General features: G+C 43.3%; 1 protein-coding gene across 1 annotated transcript in view; it reads right to left on the bottom strand.

Annotated features, from left to right (window-relative positions):
- Window positions 1-23,369, bottom strand: part of CLCN4 (chloride voltage-gated channel 4) — a 103,375-nt gene that overhangs the window by 1,722 nt on the left and 78,284 nt on the right. The window contains exons 7-10 of the mRNA XM_015817149.1: window positions 19,573-20,118; window positions 9,818-10,004; window positions 9,068-9,460; window positions 1,022-1,238 (exon numbers count right to left, since the gene is read on the bottom strand). Coding sequence (XP_015672635.1) covers window positions 1,022-1,238; window positions 9,068-9,460; window positions 9,818-10,004; window positions 19,573-20,118 — 1,343 coding nt within the window. The remainder of the gene's footprint in view (window positions 1-1,021; window positions 1,239-9,067; window positions 9,461-9,817; window positions 10,005-19,572; window positions 20,119-23,369) is intronic.

Raw genomic sequence — 23,369 nt, 5'->3', positions numbered from 1 at the left:
CTTGCTTTCCCTCATTGCTCCAGAATGATTGAGCTTTTGAGGGACATATTCTACATTCAAGGGTCTGTTTCATTCAATTTAGCTTCTGTCTCTTATTTTTTCATTCCTTACCTTGTTATAGGTTTATAAATCCCATGGACTTTCAGTTTGTAAAAAAATAAAACTCCATTAGTTATAATAATAATAATAATAATAATAATAATAATAATAATAATAATAATAATAATAATAATAATAATAATAATAAACTTTATTACGGTCATAGACCAGCAATAGCCATCACTTTTTACAATATATTAAATAATAATAATAATAGTAAAAATAGTACTAACATTAATAGTAAATAATAACATCCCTGTTAAGAAAATACATGTTCTCAAAATGTAACCATTAGTTAATTCCCTTAATGCATCATTCATGCAGGGATTTCCATAAGTGTTTACTGTAAGTCTAGATAAAAGCTAAAACGTTAGCAAAAGTTTTGCTAACAATTACATGTGGCTGGCATTTCTCCTTAGCAGCAATAGTTTTTTTTAAAGATTAAAATAATACATATTTAGCAGTAGCTTACCAAAATATGAAGCTTAATTACATACATGTATTATGAATTTATGTATTATGTATTATGCTCTCAGCTAGAGGGTAGGCCTTTGTTAGCTAAATGAATTATAAACAGCATTAATACGGTAGCTAATAATTTGGGGCATTTGTTATTTTATTTCAATGGCATCTTTTCCTTACATTCTTGCTTTAATATTGTTACTGAAAAATTATGAAGGGGCTTAAAGGCACCCTGTACCTTCTTTTATTTCACTTTAGTTTTAACTTATTTTTCAAAAATTGCATTGCTACTTGTTTATAAACACAGACTTGAATCCCTTGTAATCCAAGCCAGCTCATTTTCCAGGTCTAACATTACATGTATATGGAGAGGATTGGAATTATTTTTTCCAAAAAATAAGCCCCTCCCCTTCAACAGAAATACCGTATTTTTAAAAACAAAAATAATTTATATACTTACCCACTATGTGTGACAAGACACTGCCTGAGTCCAAGTTTTCTGAAAATGTCTACCACTGTTTCCATTGGTGTGTGGTCTGTGACAGTGAAGGGGCTCAGATTCAAAATACGCTGGAGCTTCAGCATATGAGGGCTATTGGCAGGGACCTCTGGAGGCTCTTCAGTAAAATATACAATTGAATTGCTTACTACGCCATCCTGGCACTGCCTTGCATTTTCTGTATGAAAAAGTCAGACATATAAGGACTATTGCACATCTGTCTCAAGAGAAAAATAGTTACTGTTTTCTGATCATTTAATAGTTCTTCTAAGATCAGGATGGTTAGTAAGTGCATCTGTCCCAGCACACTAATGCTGATGCCAGATTTATCCCAGCTCCCCTTTTTAGGGATAATTTTGATATAAAATAATTTCTCTAGAATACCACATTGTCTATATGATCAGCACCCTTTCATATCTGAGGCCATAAGCTTCAGACCTATAGAAATCCATCTGCATGCATTCACACAAACTACAAAGTCTCAAAAAAAGAGGCAAAGATGACTTTGTCCCTGTTGTTCAAATTAACTGATTTGAATTCCTTTAATGGGAGCAAAGAAGAAGAGATGAAGTAGATTGCTGCATTTCTGCTTTCACTGGTCACAAACCAAGCTGCTTACCTTAAGGCTACAGAGAGAAGATATTTCAGAGCAAGCAAGATTTTCATCTATAAGAATCTCTAATTTCTCCTGGGCTTCTGCAGTTGCCTCTATACCTGTTGCACAAGCCCAAGAACAGTGCATTTTGTTAAAAGTGTCAAATGAAATTCTGAATAATCCTAACCCTTTGAAACTGGATCACTGCAGCCTTGTAGTTTTCATTGTGACAGTATCATTTAATAGAACTTTTCTGCTACATTCAATATGACAGCAGATTCAAGGAGATCCTCAAAAGCCTCTTCAACTCCACAGGAATAAATAAAAATGTATTCATTTATTTAAAAGATTGGCTGCTACAATTCAATCCTGATGCTCACAACAACAAAAAGCAAAACTGAACAAAATTAAACCAGGACACAGACCCAAGGCACCAGAATACTCTATCCCAAATTCACATGTGCTGTGTGTTCTGTTTTCTGCTTGGTTCAGCATTGAAGAGGCAGCAGTAGTAAACAGGTACTTCTTTATTGAAGGTCAAAACAGAAAACTAACAAGCATGGCTCCGCCCCTATTTATACATTCAGCTTTGGGCGGTGTCAGCCAATGAATACACCGTATTCTCCCGCTCAAATGCATACTAATCAACCTTGCAGACAGCAAGTCTGGCTAGCAGGCCACGTGGTCTGCTAACAGTCCTTGCACAGATCTCTGCAACTCTTCCATAAGTTTAACACAATACATTACACCCTTCCCCCCTAGTTCTTTGACACTTACAAAATATTGTTGGTTGTTCAAAGATCACATACATTCAAAAGGGCATAATGGCACTCAGTGGTACAAAAGTCCTTACAATACATTGTCAATATTAAGAATACTTAATATTGCAGGTTGTAAGAAGGCACATACATTTAAGTACATAGACAATCAAAAGTTCCAAGAACCTACATAAATGATTTCAGTTTGCACTAAAAAATACATAAGCATTTTAAGTTTGCAGTGACAAAAACCTCAAGTAGTCCTTCAAAAACTTTGGTGTGCCTTTCGCCCGCTCCGAGCATCTCGGAGCTGCTGCTAGCTCCCGATCTGCAAGCTCACCTGCCAGGCTCGGCAGACCGGGGCTGAGTGACCCGTCCGATACGGGTAAAGCCGGTTTGTGAAGGCTGGCCTGTTCTGGTAGACCCAAGTCTTTGTCCATTTCCCTATGGCCGGCCTGTTCCGGTAGGCCCGAGCCAGAGTTCTGCGGTGGAGAAGAATCCACCGGATCGGCATGAAAAGCCGATTGAGAGCAATGTCCTGTTGGCGCAATGCCTGAGGTAGGAGCGGCGTAAAAAGCCGATTGAGAGCAATGTCCCATGGACACAGTGCCTGAGTTAGGAGCAGCCTCGCTGGCCAAACCCCCATTTGGCGAGCGCAATGTTCCGCTTTCGCTGAGAGACTCAGATTCACGATCGCGATTGTGTTCCTCCCCCCCCGAGAGCAGAGTCAGGAGCAGAAGAGTGGTGTGGTAACCTCCAACGCAGCTGGTCAATGTGCCTGTGGAGTACACAACCGTCTTCCAGGGCCACTTCGTATGAGAGCGGCCCTGACACCTTGCAAACCACAGCTACCACCCACAGTGCCCCTGATCCATAATTGCGTGCCCAAACCAGATCAGCCACTTGAAAGTGCCTCGGTGCCTTAGGCTGCGGCACTTGTGAAGCAACCCTGTCTGGATGTAGGCAATCCAGCTTTGTGATCAGACGGTGCCCCCATCTTAGCTCAGCTGGGCTCTTGCCCGTAGAAGTGCAGGCGTTGTGCGTTGGCAGAGTAGGAAGTCTGCCAACCTGTGATGTCAATTGCCATGGGTGATCCTCTTCAAGGATTCCTTTGTTGTGCGAACCATGCGTTCTGCTTGGCCGTTAGAGGCCGGGTGACAAGGAGCCGAAGTGGCATGCCTAATCATATTTGCCCTCAAAAAGGACTGAAACTCTGAGGACGTAAATTGAGCTCCATTGTCTGAGACTATGACATCTGGGAGCCCATGCGTTGCAAAGATGCCCCTCAGCACCTGGATGGTCCTGGCAGTAGTCATAGTGGACACTGGAATGACCTCTAGCCATTTGGAGTGACTGTCCACAACAATGAGGAAGAGTTGCCCCTGAAAGGGGGCAGCAAAGTCGATATGAATCCTTGACCAAGGGGCTTGTGTGGTCTCCCATCTATGTGGCATTTCTGGCCTTGACTGCTGGCAAATGTGACACCTGTGGACCTGGGCCTCGATGTCTTTATCGAATCCAGGCCACCAGAGGTAGCTACGCACGAGCGCCTTCATCCAGACTATGCCCGGATGTCCCTCATGCAGAGAATCAAGGACTCTAATCCTCAGTGAGGTCGGGATTACTGCCCTGCTACCCCACAGGACACAACCCTTAAAGGTGGATAACTCATGCTCCCTTTTCCAGAAACTCTGGAAGTTAGAGCTAGAACACATTTCAGGCCTGAGCACCCAATTCAACACGCAGCTCAATGTGTTGTCAGTAGCTGTTTCTGCAGCAACATCCTCTGCATTGAGGGGAGACTCTGGCAAATCCTGGATAGCCAGGATGTGGTTGGCCGGAGCAGGATCTGATTCTAATAGCTGTAGAGGCAACCTACTAAGGCCGTCAGCATGGCCCATTTCTTTACCCGGTTTGTGAACCAGGCAATAGTCCTAAGCAGATAGGATTATTGACTACCTCAATATTCTGGGAGAGATAATTTGGGGTGTCTGATTGTTCATAGTGAACAACCCCACAAGCAGCTTGTGGTCAGTGAAGACCGTGAAGTGGCGGCCATACAAAAAGTCATGAAACTTTTGTATGCCAGCCACAATGGCCAATGCCTCCCTATCTATTTGTGCATAATTGCGTTCTGCAACAGAAAGAGCCTTGGAGTAATAAGCTATAGGGACTTGTGTCCCATCAGCCCTAAGATGGCTTAACACAGCTCCGATCCGTAAGGGGATGCATCATACACGATGCAGACTGGCAACTGCTCATTGAAATGAGCTAACACCGCATTTGAGGACAATGCTTTAAGTGCAGCAAAATTCCTCTCGTGGACACTTGTCCACTTCCATGGGGCCTGTTTGTCCAAGAGCCGGTGTAACAGCTCTGCCACTGTGGCCTTGTGGGGAGGAAAGCATGGTAGAAATTAAGGAGTGCCAGGAAGGCCTGAAGCTCTCCCTTCGACTTGGGACTGGGTGCCTGCTGAATTGCTTTGAGCTTGGATTCAGCAGGATGAATGCCTTCGGCATCTATATGAAACCCCAAGAATTCTGTGGAAGTGACTCCAATTTTGCATTTCTCCAGTTTGAGCTTCAGCCCCACTTCGCGGAAATGCCACAAAACAGCCCAGAGCCTATCAGCGAGGTTTTCGACTGATTCCCCAGCTATGAGGACATCATCAAAATATGGGCATACAACTGGAATGTTACGGAGCGTGCGCTCCATCACGGTCTGAAAAATTCCAGGGGCTACATTAACCCCGAACTGTAACCGTTGCACCTTGAAGGCTCCCCGGTGGGTTACAATGGTTTGGGCCTCCACTGTGGCGTCGTCCACCGACAGCTGCTGGTAGGCCTGTGCCAAATCTAATTTGGTGAAAATGCGACCTCCCTGTAGTGAAGCCAAGATGTGGCTGACCACAGGCACTGGATAGGAGTGCTGCTGGAGAGCTTTGTTTAGCATGCATTTATAGTCGGCACAAATGCGAACTTCTCCGTTGGCCTTAAGTGGCGTGACAATGGGAGTTTCTCATGGACTGCTGTCCACTGGCTCCAAAATGCCTTGCTGCAACAGTTTGTCCAGCTCTGCATTGATTCTCTGCTTCAAGGCAAAAGGCACCCGACGAGGCTTAATCCTAATCGGTGCTATCTTAGGGTCAAGCCGGAGGGAAATTGGAGGCCCTTTTTATGCCCCTAACTCTGAGCTGAAAACATCAGCGAACTCTTTACACACTGCCGAGAGGCTCGGCGTTTGCAAACTATTTAACCCAGTCACCTGAATTCCCAAAGCATCAAACCAATCAAGTCCAATTAGGCTTGTGTGGTTGCCCTCAACAACTACGACATCCAAGGGACCCTCAAAGTTCCTGAACTGCACCCCAAGTATGGCCTCCCCCTTTACGTTTACCCAGGAATTTTTGGAAGTCCGTTAAGATGTGGTTCGACGGCCTGAGCTTAACTCGTTTGCCGCTTCTACTTCAAATCTGCTGGAGTGTTGTTTGGGAGATTATCGATAGAGCTGAACCCGTGTCCAACTCCATGTCAGAAGGAACCCTGTACAACTTGACTTTGAGGTGTAACTTCTTCCTGAGTGGGCAATGGGCGCCTGTCCTACACATGCTCCTTCTACTCGTGCAAAAACCCACCCGGTTTTGACTGGGGACCCCGGTATCTTTCTGAGGCAAATCTTCTGATCCATGTTCTTTTTTGCGACCCAAACAAACGGCGGCAATGTGGCCTTGCTTGCCACATGCCCAGCAAGTTGCTGTGCGGAACCGGCAGTCAGCCCGTTTGTGACAGCCTCTGCACCTGATGCACCGAAGGAAGGAAACTACCTTGTCAGGTTGCCGTTGAGACCTTCTATCCGGGGGTTGCTGCAACCGATCGACTTCATGGTCCGATTCAGAATCTTCAACCCTCTCGACGTCCTCGTGGTGGATGGCCTCCAAGCAAGGGGGGTTCTTGGAGAGCTGTAAGGCCTTAACAGCTCCGCCAGCTGCTTCTTCAGCTGTTATCTCCCTCAACGCGTCTTGAAAGGAGACAGTCTCTTTAGCAAAGATCTTTTGTTGTAGTTCTCGGCTCCTTAGACCACAAACTAAGCGGCCCCACAGCCTTTCTTCAAGATCTTTGAATTTGCATGGCCGTGCAGCTTGGCAAAGGGCAGCTATGAAATCGGCGGTGGACTCGCCGGGCCGCTGGTCTTGCTGTTCAAAGGCGTGTCACCAAGCGATGACCGAAAGCATAGACTCAAAATGTTCCTTGAGCATCTTTTTCAGTTCTGTGTATGCAATGGACTCAAGTGGCACTGGTGCAACCAAGTTTTCTGCAATGTTGAATGTTGCTTGACCGCAAACACACAACAGTGTCGCGACCTTCAACCCGTCTTCATGAACCTGGTTAACACGTAGGTAATTTTCAACCCTCACAACGTAGGAGCTCCACCTCTCCGGATGAGCAACATCGAATTCTGAGAGTCGACCTATCTTCGCCATGGTGAGTCTTTGGCGGCCTTTTCAATGCCTTGTGCTGCGCAGGCTTCCGTGGGACTTCCAGGGCTGGTCCTTGGAAGCACTCTCCTCCAGTGTTTTCATACTGGCAGGATAGAGTGGGCGGGGGGTGGGGGTGGAACTCCGTTCTGACCAAGCACTTGCTAGGCCTTTTCCCCGTAGAGACTCAGCTCTTCGAATTGCGGCAGCACGATCCTACCTTCATCACCAATGTTCTGTTTTCTGCTTGGTTCAGCATTGAAGAGGCAGCAGTAGTAAACAGGTACTTCTTTATTGAAGGTCAAAACAGAAAACTAACAACCATGGCTCCACCCCTATTTATACATTCAGCTTTGGGCGGCGTCAGCCAAGGAATACACCATATTCTCCCGCTCAAATGCATACTAATCAACCTTGCAGACAGCAAGTCTGGCTAGCAGGCCACGTGGTCTGCTAACAGTCATTGCAAAAATCTCTGCAACTGTTCCATAAGTTTAACACAATACATTACACTGTGTTAAACTTTCATCTTGGCCCAGTGATTGACAGAAGAGCCAGGTTTACATACTCTTCCTGAATTTAAATTACTAGGGGTCCTCCAGCTCTTGAGGGAAGGTTCACCAGTTAGGTCTCACCAGATGACACTGTTCAATAGAAAGGACTTGGAGCATACCCCTAATCATTTTAACTGAAAAATGTAGAGCCAATGCACACCATCATTTATCTTTAACCCTGTTTAGGGTTATTTTATCTTATATTTGGGAAAGGTATACAAAAGCAGTATCTTGTAGGGGCTCTGAAGCAACTTACAACGGAGTCTCACAAGCTTTCTTTCACCCAATTCATCTGTTGGTTCACAAACAATTGCTTTCCAGACACAGACAAGCCTTTCAGAAGTCATATTTGCATATTGGGCAGTCCAGAAGATTGAATAAAGGAATAAAATCTTGTGAAAGAGCAAAATATTGTTGATAGTATTTGGATAAAACAACAAACTAATTAGTTTGAACATAGAAGGGAATCTGAGTTTAGGAAGGGATGCAAGTGGCAAAGGATTACGAAGTCTAATAGTAGCATATATAACATGAAACCATACTGTGGCTTGTTGTTGGCTTAGCACTATGATTATTGAATAGAATTAAATGTCACATTCTTGAAGTGATTGCCAACGGGTAAACTTAATCAGCTTAAACCTTATTTTAGGAAAGTGCCTATTTGACTTTTAAATTACACTCTTCGTTAAGCTCAGTATTGATATATATCTTTCAGCTAATTGAAGCACATATTATCATTATATTGGCCTTTCTCTCTTATGGCTGTGCACAGCAATATCACAGCACAATTACTGCTGAATAATGTAGCCATTTCACTTTCCTTCTATTTTCAGTGTGTAGGAATACTAAAATCTCCAGAACGCTAATAGGCTTTTAAAAAATATCCTCTGTTCAAAAACAAAGACTAACTAATGATATTTCTTGCTTGATGCTAATATTCAGAAGCGGCTTTCAGTGCAAGTTTTTCTCTCTCTCCCTTTGAACTATTTTCCATCAATCATGGAACTAAAATCAACTCTTAACCTCTGATAATAGAACCTTGTCAGTTTCTAACACATTGGCGCTGTACTGTATATGTCTCACTTAAACTCATCTTATAACAGCCATGAAATGAAAATTAGCAAATCCCAAACTGCCATCATACTCCAAGCAGCTTTCAAGCCTATATGTAATTTATTATATTTTATTTAAATTATTGACTTTTGCCCTGTCTTCTTATGGTAAATATGTCTAGTTTTGTAATTGCAGTGAGTTTGCTTTCATCTCTCTCACCTTCCTCTATGCATCAATTTACTATAGTTCTGCTTTAACTTTGAAAAGAATAAGAAAAAGAAGACAGAAGAGTTGTATAGACATTCAATCTATTTCTGAATATAATTGTTAATATATATTGCAATACTTCTTTTGTTACAAAAAGTAACAAAAAAGGAAACATTCTGTTATTCTTAAAATAATCAAAATTTTCTAAAGGCTAATTTGCAAAGGGAAAATTAAATGCAAAGATCTGAGAGGACATTGGGATCTTTTAAGTTTAGAATACTGTTGCACACAATTCATTTCTTACCTAACTTTCTTCTAGGCCACCCATAAATCTAATCACCTCTACATGAAACAGATGCAACTCACTTATTGCAAGAATCAAGTCCCGTCTCTGTGCAAAGCCAATAAGGCGCTCTTTAGAAACCACCACTGGAAAACCATTGTAATCTGTTTCCTTGATTAATGTCTCCACATCTTCCACAGTCATGCTGTCTTGAGTCAAGACAGAAAGAGGAGGTTCTCCACGCCTGGGCCTCATAACATCAGTAGCCAGTGTTCTATGGGTAAATTCATCTTTTACATCCAGAAATGGATAGCCATTCAAATGGATATGTGCTTCGTAGATCCCTTCTTTGCCAAAAGCATCAGCAACCCACTTGCTAGTAACAGCTGCAGCCATAAGAGGCACAATATACTCTAGTCCTCCTGTTAATTCAAACATGATCACGACAAGTGAAACTGTCATTCTGGTAACTCCACCTGTCAAAAGAAAAAAATTGTTGGGTAGGATTGTCATAGAAGATACCACTCTGAGTTTTTGCAACCTGACATGCGGTTTCATAAGTGGAATCAACTATAAAATGTTAACATTCTTCTATAAACCAAAACACAAAGGCAGCTCTGCAGTTGTACTGCATGATACCCAGGGGCATCATTCATTGAATTAGTGTACAGCCTTGGTTTTCCTCATTCCCAAATGGATATGGTGCCTTCAGTCCAAGGAATCTTTAGGTACAATATTCATGACTTTTTAAACTGCAAAATGTATGGGTATAAACAGATACTGCACTATATCATACAGAACAACAATTGCAACAAAAGAATAATATACGGTACCTAAGCACGCAGCAGCTCCCACCATCGCATATAGTCCTGGAGTAACACAATCAGCTCCTGGTCTACACCAATTTCTGAAGATGATCCAGTCGTGATGATGGTAGGCCAACTGTTCCACACCAATTCCAACAATTCTACCAGCTATTGCTCCTACAGCCATGCTGGGTATAAAGAGTCCTGAAGGGATCTCAAATAACATAAAGTGAAGTTAAAACCAAATTATTACAAGCACAATTTAATACAGATAGTCCTCGACCTACAACAGTTCATTTAGTAACCGTTCAAAGTTACAATAGCACTAAAAAAGTGACATGACCATTTTTCATGCTTGCAGCATCTGCACAGTCACATGATCAAAATTTGGATGCTTGGCAACTGGTTCATATTTATGATGGCTGCAGTGTCTTGGAGTCATGTGATCCCCTTTTGTGACCTTCTGATGAGCAAACTCAATGGGGAAACTACATTCACTTAAGAACCGTGTTACTAACTTAACAATTGCAATGATTTACTTAACAACTGTGGCAAAAAAGGTCGTAAAATGGGGCAAAACTACTTAAGAAATGTCTCATGTAACAACATAGATTTTGGGCTCAATTGTGGTCATAAGTCGAGGACTACCTGTAGTACCTACGCTAATGGTGATTTCAAAGTTTACTTTAAATATAAATCTATTACATTTCTAGATTTAATAAATTATTTCAATGGCTACTGAAGTCTTCTTACTAAATGTTCTTGTTTCATTACTTCAGAAAACTCCATTATTTTTGTTCACTCAGAGACTTAACACCTTGCATTTCTTAATGCCTTGGCTATTTTCTAAGATAGGTGTCAGAACCCATTTCTATTTCATTTCTATCTATCTCCTCTGATCTAAAAACAAATCTCACTTTTCCCTGGGTTCTGCCATACTCCCAAGGGGGAGGGGGGATATGCCTGTGGAATTATTGTTTTCGCTTCCTCTATTCGCTACAATGTAACCTTTTGCTTTGTTTATTGCCTGTGTCCGCTGCCCAATGTAACAATTTGCTTCCTACACTGTATCTCTCTCTGAACTTTCTTTTCCCTAATCCAAGGCTTTTCAACCAGTGGTACGGGTACCACCTGTGGTACATTGGCACCTGGCAGGTGGTACGCGACCATCCTAGAAAAATGGTAGTGGGGGAGGGGAATGAGCTGAACCGGTAGCAGTACCGCACAAGCCTGAGCGAGAGACGGATGGAGCTGCAGGGCTGTCAGGGCTCAGCGGAAGTACCAGGATCAGCACTTCTTTGGGACTGTCAGGGTTCAGTGAAAGCGCCAGGATCAGCGCCAGGCTCCAGCTCAAGCTCAGCGCTGATCCTGGCGCTTCTGCTGAGCTCAGAAGAAGCGCTGATCAGCTGGAATGTTGCAGCATCTCCAGGGTCTTGTGATTTACATTCAGATGCTTGGCAACTGATTCATATTTATGACGGTCACAGTGTCCCAGGGTCATGTGAAGTGACCAAAACCTGCTGCAACCACCCAGCAGATGGGGGGAATAAAAACCAAACACCCCTCCACCCCACCCCTGCTGCCAATCCTCAACAGAAATGCTCACAACAATGAAAACCTCGGACAGGAGGAAGAGCGCCGCCGGGCGGGTAGGCAGGTGTCTTGCTCGGTTGTGGCTTGGGAGGCACTTTTTTCAGTGCCATTGTAACTTCGAACAGTCACTAAGCAAACTGTTGTGAGGACTACCTGTACTTCATCACTTTTTTCCTTTTTGGGGGGGTCATCAAGTTTTTGACATCTTGCTAGGTGACTGGTGGTACTCAGATATCGCCATATCCTAAAAGTGGTACAATAGGTGAAAAGGTTGAAAAGCCCTGCCCTAATCTGTCAGCTAGGAAAAGGTGGGGGGAGAAAGAAATACAACCTCTGGAGCCTGGCTTATTTCTCCGGTCTCAAAAGGAGATGTGAAGAGCTGCTTGAACATTGTGCTACAACCGGAGCAGGACTGATGTTATCTCCCCTTTCCCACGATGGACTTAACACCTGGGGATTGGGCGGTCTGAACTGTCTGGATGAACTGTGGGGTGGGGTTTGCTTGGGGACACTTTAAAGTATCGATCTGTAAAGGAATCCCTCAGGTCTATTATGCCTGCTATCAACTACTTTTAATAAAAGTTCCTGTTGGAGGAAACCGTCTCCAAGAGTTCTGCTTTCTTAAGATGTGAGATTAAAGTGGGTCCTTACATTAGACAGGATCTGCAGTAATAGTCAACCTGGAAGGAAAACCCTTAACGGGGGACTTTGCAAAAACTACAATGTCGGATGACGGGGCAGGAAATGAAGAACCCACCATGAAAGGGGAGCCCTCCCTCTGGCAGTTGTTGGGATCTGAGACGTCATACTCCTCAGAAGAAGTGGTGGACACGCGCAACCACAAACCTCGGTGGTCAATGGGCGTTGGCAAGAAAGGCGAGTGGGAAAAAGTATTGGGGAAAGTGACCCTGAGGCGGGGCAGCCACCAACCCAGATGGAAGCAAGAGATGGAGAAATCCCTGCACCTTAGCGAAGAGGAAGAAGGTCGCACACAGCACTCAAACTGGATCCTAGAGAAAGCTATTGACCTGATGAAAAGAACCCTCTCTCGTGGAGGAGCACCCTGAATCCCAGGGCCACACCAACACCTTGGACTACAACCGAAGAGACACTGAGGGGAAATCAGAAACTGTAGCCCCGGGGATCTCCGTGAAGACAGCAGCTACCGTTTCAGCAGCCCCCACTCCCCGCCGACCCACAGATGGCGATCATCAATACCATCAGCAGCGAAGGCACCAATCCATCCAAAGATTCCCACCGCTGGACACGAAATTCAGGGGGGAGCTGCCAAGCTTGGGGTTCTTTTTAACTGAAGTCCTTAGCTACATGGAAGAATATGGATGGGACATCCCAGTGACAAAGCCCGTATCCGTATCGTGCAATTCACTCTGGATGGGGTGGCCGCAGACTGGATGGTGAACCTGCATGATTCCAACACCCCAGAGCTCAACAACTTCAACTGCTTCATGTCCTCTCTGAGAAAGCGATTCAAGGACCCCCTGGCTGATTGAAAGGCCCGTGAGAGAATCAAAATGGTGAGGCAGGACAGACGCCCGGTAGCCGAATATACACAAGAATTCCAGGCCTTCGCCAACAAACTGATCTGGCCGGAAGACATCCTCCTTAGCCATTTCAAAGACGGTCTAAACTACGACCTGTATGATGTTTGCCTGCCTCGAGGGGACCCACGCCAACTCAATGAATGGTATGTCCTGGCACAGAAAGACAGAGATCAACCTACTGAAGAGGCACCACCAAGGAAATCCATGGGGCCGCTCACCTCCTGAGGCAACACGCGAGCCAGCGAAACCAGTGGCTATGGCCAAGAAGTCAACGGGCTGTTTCAAATGCAGGAGAGAGCGGCATTGCGCCGTAGAATGCTGCTTGAAAGCCCCTCAGCGCAACCCAGACCGATCACGGGTCAGGAAATCAGGGAAGTCCCCAGCCAAGCCAAGAGAACCCACCATGAGGGCAACAGAGGCTGTGGAGTCTCCACCGCCTGCCAAGCATGGGGAGGGAACTCCAGCCTACACCACAGGGGTGGTGGACACCTCAGATGACAGCTGAGAGGGCGAACCCCTGATAAGTGGACCCATCGCACCCATCCTCAAGACAGTGACATGCCCGAAGCTGTCAAAGTGAAAGCCTTAATAGACTCTGGCTGCACCCGCTGCCTCATTAGCCTGACGCTAGTGGGGAACTTGGGCATCCCGGTGAGGAGGCTGAAACAACCAATCTCATTTGGCCAGTTAGATTGGTCCATAGCAGGGGGGTGCCAGCTACCCTAGCCATTTTACCAGTCCACCTATCCCTGGGGAACCACAAGGAAGACATAACGTTTGTAGTGACCCCAGGCATGGAATGCCCAGTGATCCTGGGGCTGGAGTGGCTAAAGAAATGGAACCCCTGGGTAAATTGGAGGACAGCAGAACTCAATTTCCCGAAGGGTTATCGTGCAAATTTAAACCCCCAAGGAGCCCTACCAAACCCAGGAACGGAGAAAGCATCGGTGGGAGAGGAAAGGGGGCTACCTGAAATACCAGAGGAATACCGAGACCTTGCTGAAGTTTTCAGTGAGGAGTGGACGGATGAACTTCCCCCTCACCGTCCCACGGATTGTGCCATAGAATTCAAGCCTGGGGCAAAACTCCCAAAGCCCAGACTATACTCTATGAGCCCTAAAGAGAAGGAGGAAATGGAAAGATTCATAAATAAAAACCTAGAAAGGGGATTTATCGAAACTGCCAAGCCTAAGGTAGCTGCCCCAGTCCTCTTTAAAGAGAAGAAGGACGGCACTTTGCGCTTGTGCGTGGATTACCGCGCCCTGAATGCAATCAGTGAAAATAACCTATACCCCCTACCCCTCATGAAGGACATGTTATCACACCTATCGAAAGGAAGAATTTTCACTAAACTAGACCTAAGGGAAGTGTATTACCGCCTTAGGATTAAGGAAGGGGATGAATGGAAAACCGCACTTAATTGCCCAATGGGATGCTACCAATTCAAAGTTTTGCCATTTGGACTACAAGGGCCCCCCACAGTATTTATGCAATTAATCAATGAGGTACTAAGGGAGCACCTATTTAAGGGGGTCCTGGTTTATCTAGATGACATCCTTATCTTCACCGAATCCAAAGAGGAGCATGTCAACCTAGTCAGAATGGTTTTAAAGAAACTGCGAGCTGCCCACCTACATACCAAATTATCAAAATGTGAATTCCACCAGGAAAGAATAGACTACCTGGGTTATTGCATATCCCCACAGGGCACTGAAATGGACCCCGAGAAGGTCAGGGCAGTACTAGAATGGGCACCACCTTGCACAAGGAAGCAGTTGCAAAGTTTCCTGGGTTTCGCAAACTTTTACCGCCAGTTCATCCCTTCGTTCACCCAAATAGCCCTGCCCCTCACAAACTTACTAAAAACGAAGGAGGAATCCTCAGTGAAACCCAGCCAGCCACTAAAATGGACAATGGAATGCCAAGTGGCATTTGAGAGGTTAAAGAGACTTTTTTCCGCTGAACCCGTACTGAGGCACCCAGACACAGATAAACCTTTCGTAATACAGGCGGGCACAAGCGATGTGGCAGTGGGGGCTGTACTATTACAAGAAAACGACAAAGGGGTATTGCAACCATGCACGTACACATCCAGGAAACTCACCGAAACGGAACAGCACTGGGCCATGTGGGAAAAAGAGACATACGCTATGAGATGGTCATTACTTACGTGGCGCCATTTACTTGAAGGGAATAAAATCCCTTTTCAGGTCTGGATGGACCACAAAAACTTGGAAGCCTTAAAAACACCCAGGAAGCTCACTCCCAAGGAAGCCCGCTGGTCCCAGCATTTTCACCAATTCCATTTTACGCTCAAACACTTGCCGGGGGGGAAGAACTTCCTGGCAGATGTACTGTCTCCCATGCCCCAATATAACAGCACACGAGCCACCAGTTCTAAACTCCTCATGCCTGAACCACAACTGGCAGCGCCAGTAACCACCAGAGCCCAAGTTAAAATAAAGCCGCAGCTGGGTAGCCAAACCGAAATTGAATTCCAGAAAACTTGGAAACAGATGAATGATTCCAGAAAAATAGACACGTGTGCACAATCAAGGACGGACTGCCATGGGTAGGGGAGAAGTTATATATATCAACCACCCAGAGGGTCACTTTCATGCAGCTATGCCATGATACAAAATCAGCAGGGCATTTTGGATTTATAAAAACATTACATTTAATTAAAAGGCAATTTTGGTAGCCGTCCATGAAAAAGGACATAGAAAGTTACGTGGCCAGCTGCTAAGAGGTTGCAAGGGAAATCGCCCGGACTGTTACAACCAGTGGCAAACCCTCAGCCCCCTGGAAAGAAACATCCATGGATTTTATAGTGGAATTACCAGAAAGCAATGGAAACACTGTCATCTGGGTGGTTATGGACCTGTTTTCCAAACAAGTACACTTTATCCCTTGCCAAAAGGTTCCCACCGCAAAAACCTTAGCGAAACTATTCGTGCAGCACATCTACAGACTGCATGGGGCACCCCAACGAATCATATCTGATAGAGGAGTGCAATTTACATCAGAATTTTGGAAGGAATTTTTATCCCTCTTAGGAACCACTCAGGGACTGTCATCTAGTCATCATCCTCAATGTAATGGACAGACAGAACATTCTAACTCAGTACTTGAGCAATACTTAAGATGCTTTATTAATTTCCAGCAAACGGATTGGACGGACCTACTCCCTTTTGTAGAAGTTGCTTACAATAATGCAGTCCACTCCAGCACAGGCTACACTCCCTTTCAAGTAGCCACTTGTCAAAGTTTCAACCCTATGCCAGAACTAATTCCAAACGAACCGGCAATCCCATCATTGAAAGAATGGATAGCACAATTACAAAATACCTGGCCAGTAGTTAGGAAAGCCTTAGATGAAGCTAGGCAAGCATACAAAGCACAAACGGATAAAAAAAGAGTCGAACCCATACCATTCACTGTAGGAGAAATGGTATATTTGTCTACAAAATACCTAAAATCCCTACAGCCCTGTAAAAAACTTGGCCCAAAATATATAGGACCTTTTCCAATTAAAAGAATCATAAACCCAGTAACAGTAGAATTAGAACTACTCAAAAACCTCAGGCAAATACATCCAATTTTTCACTGCAGCTTGCTGAAACGAGAACAACAGTCGCCCTTACGGCCAAAAATCCCCCACCACCACCTCCAATCATGGTTGAAGGAGAACAACACTTCGAGATAAAAGAAATCTTAGATTCTAGGAAATATCACGGGGCAACTCAATACCTAGTAGCATGGAAACACCTTCCCTCCTCACAAAATGAGTGGGTCCATAAACGGCACATCAGAGCACCTAAACTGCTAAAGACGTTTCATACAGAATATTCCAACAAACCAGACTAACCTCTATACCTGTTTTGTTTTCTCTACAGGTGGATCTCTCCTATTTTTAAGGGGGGCAGGATGTCAGAACCCATTTCTATTTTATTTCTATCTATCTCCTCTGATCTAAAAACAAATCTCACTTTTCCCTGGATTCTGCCATACTCCCAAGGGGGAGGGGGGATATGCCTACAGGGTTATTGCTTTCTCTTCCTCTATTCGCTACAATGTAACCTTTTGCTTTGTTTATTGCCTCTGTGTCCACTGCCCACTACAAGGTAACAATTTGCTTCCTTACACTGTATCTCTCTATGAACTTTCTTCTCCCTAACTTGTCAGCTAGGAAAAGGGGGAGAGAAAGAAATACAACCTCTGGAGCCTGGCTTATTTCTCCAGTCTCAAAAGGAGATGCGAAGAGCTGCTTGAACATCATGCTACGACTGGAGCTGGACCGATGTTATCTCCCCTTTTCCTCGATGGACTTAATACCTGAGGATTGGGCGGTCTGAACTGTCCTGATGAACTATGGGGTGGAGTTTGCTTGGGGACACTTTAAAGTATCAAAGGAATCCCTCAGATCCTGTCTATTATGCCTGCTATCAACTATTTTTAATAAAAGTTCCTGTTGGAAGAAACCGTCTCCAAGAGTTCTGCTTTCTTAAGATGTGGGATTGAAGTGGGTCCTTATAATAGGTATCAATTCTGCCATTCACAACAATTAATCAAGCAAAAGCAGAAGAGACAACATATGAAGGAATCATAGCATGAAAAAATAAACAATTTTAATTACTGCTATGATTCTCCTCATCAGTGGTATTGCTAAAGAAATAAATACCAAATTGTTTTTGAACCATATTTTCTTAAAATTAATGTCAAGCAAGTTCTAATGGCCTTACAGAGATTATTTTTCTTTCTCACTTGCTATTAAAAGTCAGTCACTACAGCAAGTAGGGACAACTATCATTTTGCTGTAGATGTGGGAAGCCATTAGTCCAAAATTGTTTGAAATCTCCAATAATTCTCTGATTTATTATCTTAACCACATTCTATAATTCATATTATCAATCTTGTACTTGACATTATCAAGGTAGTGCTTCTTCATTACATCACAATGCATGTTTTGTCATTTTGATGAACATTGGATGATTGTGGAAACCAGTGTGATCTGCAGATGAATTTATCATCAAACACTCAGTCTCAGTAACAACCTATTTAAACCATTTAGAACTAGCAAGTGGTCCAGCATTTCAAATAATCTGATAATATCTACATTGTTCTTCAAACATTTGTAATACTTGCCCTACAAATTTATGGAAGTTGTGGGTGACAAATTTGTTGAAAAGAAAATAAGGGCAAAAATAAAAAGCCCTAAAAATAAGTAGTAATAAATCATATGAAAAAGCATTTATTATAGCTGATGTGGTTCCCATCTTCAAAAAAGGGGGAAAAACAGACCCTGGAAACTACAGACCAATAACCCTAACCCTAACTCTAACCCTAACCCTGGGAAGATACTGGAAAAGATAATCAAAAAACAGATCTGTGAACATCTAGAAACAAATAAAATTATAACTAATAGCCAGCATGGGTTTGTTAAAAACAGATCATGTGAAACCAATCTTATTTCATTCTTTGACAAAGTGACTAAATTAGTAGACAAGCGAAACGCTGTGGACACAGTATACTTAGACTTCAGCAAGGCATTTGACAAAGTAGACCACAACCTACTTCTTGGTAAGCTAGAAAAATGTGGGATAGACAACATCACCACCAGACTGACAAACCGTACTCAATGAGATGTCCTTAATGGTACTAAATCTACATGGAGGGAAAGCAGTGGGGTAAAACAAGGTTCCATCTTAGGCCCAGTACTCTTCAATATCTTTATAAATGACTTAGATGAGGGAATAGAAGAGGAACTCATCAAATTTGCAGATGACACTAAGCTGGCAGGAATAGGCAATACCCCAGAAGACAAGCTCAGGATCCAAAAAAAAATCTTGACAGACTTGAACAATGGGCCCTATCCAACAACATGAAATTTAATGTGGAGAAAAGCAAGGTTTTAACGTAGGCAAGAAAAACCAAAGGTATAGTACAGATTAGGCAAAATCTGGCTCAAAAACAGTAACTGTGACTTCCACCGAAAGAAGGGTCCCTGCAGATTCTCCACAGTTTTAGGCTTAGAACGGTTTCTAAGCCAGAAGAAACTTCCCAGGGAAAGGGGAAGCTCTGGAAATCAACCCTCTTGCTCCCCTGAATAGCCGGATGCTCTCAGACTGCTTCTTGATGAAGAAGTAACCGGGTGAGTCCTGGCTGTGGCGGGGCAACCATGCAAGTTCACTGTGGAAGAACCAACTGTTATTAAGGGTCCTTGAAGGTTCCTTCCAGCTCTATTCTGATTCTGATTTAATGTAAACAATTTAGGTCTCTATTTTATGTGGTATAAATAGATATACTTTTTAGTGCAATCTTCCCCTTAGTTTTACTTGGATAAGTAAAAAAAGGAGCTCTGATGGCACAGTGGTTAGAATGCAGTATTGCAGGCTAACTCTGTCCACAATCAGAGGTTGACTGAGCCTTCCATCCTTCCGAGGTCAGTAAAATGAGGACCCAGATTGTTGGGACAATATGTTGATATTGTAAACTGCCCAGAGAGTGTTGTAAAGCACTATGGAGCAGTATATGAGTAAGTGCTATTGCTGTAATGGTATATTTGTTTCAGTGTATCAGATCTTAGGTGATCACATTTCTTAAACTATGCTTGATTTTCCAACTTACCTTCATGCCAAAAGTGAATATGGTAATGATGATTTTAAAAACCAGAGCCAGAGCTAGCTGCCACATAGCCATGTATACTCCTGCACCAGCTGGTCTGTCGGGAATATCATCCACAGGTCTAGTCATGTTGGGATCATTTATGTAGTCACAGAGCTGCGATGACTCCAAGGCTCCACAGTCATTGAAGAGTTCAGAGATAAGCTCACTGGTGCTCCTTCGTGTGTAAGGATTGGGATAGGCAATAATAGCAGTTATGGCAGTGACCGCAATGACCTCTATGACTGGATACTTTCCAAGTCTAGTAGTTTTACGCCTCCTGCACCATGCAATGTTGCATCGAATAAAAAGCGTCCCCCACAATCCTCCAAAAACCCCAAGCAAGATAAAGGGGAAAAGTTCAGCCATGTACCAAGGGGTATGATATTCCACGTAAAAAAGGACCAGGCGGCTGTTTCCAAATGGATTGATGGATCTCAGGGTAAAGGCTGCAACAAGTGCAGCAAAGAAAGATCTCCAGAGAGTCTTCAAGGGAAAATAATAACTCACCTAAGATAAAATAGAAGCCATTAGTAATTATCTCCAATTCTTTCAAAGGTTTTCCTTTGCAGATATTTGTGAAAGTGATATATTATTGTGCATTGATAAAGATGCAGTCCATGGATAGGATTGTAGAAGGTTAAAAGCGATTAAAGATTACACTATCTTTGCAAATATTATTAGAATTACACAAGCACATTGCAGAGATAATTTAAACAAACAAACAAGCTACTTTCACATTTCAGATGATACTAGGATCCCATAACCAGTGGTGGGATTTATCCGGTTCGCACCGGTTCGGGAGAACCGGTAGCTAAATTTATCTGAATTTGGAGAACCGGCTGGCTTCTGGAAGTCCAGTCTAGGCCTCGGAGGCCTCCCAGGCCTAGAATGGGCCACCGGAAGTGCATGGATACCTCTTCCATAAGTCCGTTCTAGGCATTGGAGGCCCAGGCCTGCATCATATAATAGAACTGGTTGTTCAGGTATTTGAACCCCACCACTGCCCATAACTATTGCTATTAAAGTACCAAAGAATTCTACAGGTACAGAATATCCATTTTGTGAATAAGAGAATATAGGGTAAAAGCTTCATCCTATACTTATATTTCATCATACAATTTTATATAATTGTTTATGTCTCCCAGTTTTTGCTAGTACCCCCTTAAAATTGGTTTGATACAACTGTGAAATTGACATGCACTTTCAATCTTACCATATGGTTCATGGATTACAAAAGACAATTGCCTCATGTGTTAGTTATTTTAAAGAATCAAATGAGGGGAAATGCATTTGTATCACATTTAATAAAATAACTGAATATTAAATGAGGTATGTGACAAATTGTTGCCTTTTCAACATAGTAAATATTTATTGTACAGCCTCTTCTACCTAGCAGTACGGTGGTTCCTATTATTCCCACCAATTTATAATATGATCTTTTGGTACTGTCTTCTAAAAAGGATATATATGTGGCAAATTATTCTTAACAACACTGATGCTATGCTAATGGTTTCTACGATACTGAAACTGGATGGTTTCCATGCATCTTAAGGTATTTCATTTTGTTCTTTATATACCCATGTAAATGACTTGATCCTCCAGGCCAGCCAACAGCTAACGAAGCATTTGGATTAATAGTACATCTTCCTGCCAAGTAGAGACTCAGAGAAATCATAAATATTGCAATTGAGGAATATAGCAGTCCTCATTTAGCAACTGCTTTGTACAGCAACAGTTCACCAATACAATGGTGATAAAAAAGCAACTCCTTGCATTTATGATTTTCACAGATTAAAGCAAAGGAAAGCTGAAGAACCTACAGAAAAAACAGTCATGGTTTCACTTAACAACTGAGTTGCTGGACCCATTGAGATCACTAAAATACAATTGAAGATAAAAACCTTTTTCTGGATAATCTTACTTCATAGACCTCTTCTACAATCCTTCTTTTAGGGATGTTTTCAACTGTAGTAAGGCCTTGCAAGCATAAGAGCAGCAGTATAAAAATATTTTAATCAATCAGAATAGAGCTGGAAGGGATCTTGGAGATCTTTTAGTCGTGCCCCCGTCTCAAGCAGGAGACCCTAAATTATTTCAGACAAGTCCAGTTTCTTCTTAAAAACCTCCAGTGATGAACCCACAACTTCTGATGGCAAGCTGTTCCGCTGCTTAATTGTTCTCACTGTTAGGACGTTTCTCCTTAATTCCAGGTTGCTTCTCTCCTTGATTAGTTTTCTGCCCTGCTCTCTGTTGTTTTGAAAAATAAATTGATCCCCTCCTCTTTGTGGCAGCCTCTCAAATACTGGAATAATGCTATCATGTCCCTCCTCCCCCCAGTCATTCTTTTCTCTAGACTAGCCAAACCCAAATCCTGCAACCGTTCTTCATATATTTTACTCTTCAGGCTAAATCATCTTAGTTGCTCTTCCTTGCACTTTTTCCAAAGTCTTAACATCTTTTTTGTAATGTGGTTACTGTGGGAAGTCAGCCCCCCTCCAAGAAAGAAATATTTTGGGCGATATTAAAAAGGCAGAATATGTTTCTCCAAAGGAATAATGGAGAAGATCTTTTAAAAAGGCAAAAACTTCTCCCTCTCCCCAGCCAGAAACTCAGCAGAAACCAGGTCTGTAGAAATGCAAATTCAATAATCATTTCAGAAAGGTTGGAGCCAGGAAGCTAGAAGTTGATGAGATTAGAAAGACAAAGACCCCTAAAATCTACACCCCCCACCCAAACTCTAAAACATGACCATTAGGATACAATAGGATTAATCCACCACCAAAAGGACATGCTCAAAAGCTCAGGTCGAAGTTCATGCCACAGGAACAGGAAACAACCTCAAAAACCCAAGAAGGTATAAAGACCCATCGCTCCCAGTTACATGTGGTCAGCTTTCCCAGAGCCACACTTCTGTCGGGCTTTGCTCTTTAATAAACTACAACCTTCTTTCTAAAGCAGTCACCATTTTGTTTATTCCCAGCTTGGGCTGGACCCTGATGAAGATTTTTCATTCAACAATTTGGCACCCAGGATGGGACTTCAAGCTAACCTCTCCAGTGGACTGTGACTGGTAAGCTCCATCTTGCCGGCAGCAGATTCCTTGTTTCTGTGGATGGGCTTCCCAGACCCTGCCCATTTGGAGCGAGGGTAGCAAAGGGAGTTTTGAGTTTGAGCTCAAGGGCTGCTTTGGAAAGAAGGTGAATGCCTCTAAATTTTAACTTTAAAGCCCAGGGGAGTGAGGGAAATATGTGTATGTCTGTGTGTGTAAGTGAGAAGACTCTTTTCCCAATCACAGTTGGATTTTGCTCCCTCTGGCCTTTCCTAACCGCAGAAAGGATCTGTTCAAGTGACAGACCCTGGAAAGCATGGGGTTTGGGCCAGAGCGCAGGATCTTTTGTTAGGGAAAAGGGAGAGGCTGTGTGAAAATGGAATGGAAAAGTGAGTGAGAGAATCGGATTTGGGCAATCAGCTGGTAAGAGTCTGTAAGCAAAGCCCGGATAGGAGGTACGCATACTCACTGCTTGGAAGAAGCAGTCGGGTCCTCCCAGACTCTTCTGAGTCCAAAACAGTAACAGTAAAAGTGTAACTAACAGAAGTTGTTCAGGAAAGGGTTATGAATAAAAGTGTAGTTGTGAAAAGCCAGTTGAAGGAGGTGCCCATACCTGCTGGTTGGGGACAGCAGGTCCTCTCAGACCCTTTCTTGGTCTGCAAACTAAAAGACGGTGTTCCTGTTAAAGGCGGGGACCTTACTCTACATT

The sequence above is a fragment of the Protobothrops mucrosquamatus genome, unplaced genomic scaffold (genome assembly GCF_001527695.2).
Source record: "Protobothrops mucrosquamatus isolate PMUCROS unplaced genomic scaffold, P.Mucros_1.0 scaffold_125, whole genome shotgun sequence".
NCBI classification, from domain to species: Eukaryota; Metazoa; Chordata; class Lepidosauria; order Squamata; family Viperidae; genus Protobothrops; species Protobothrops mucrosquamatus.
This window is presented reverse-complemented; position numbering and strand designations above follow the sequence as displayed.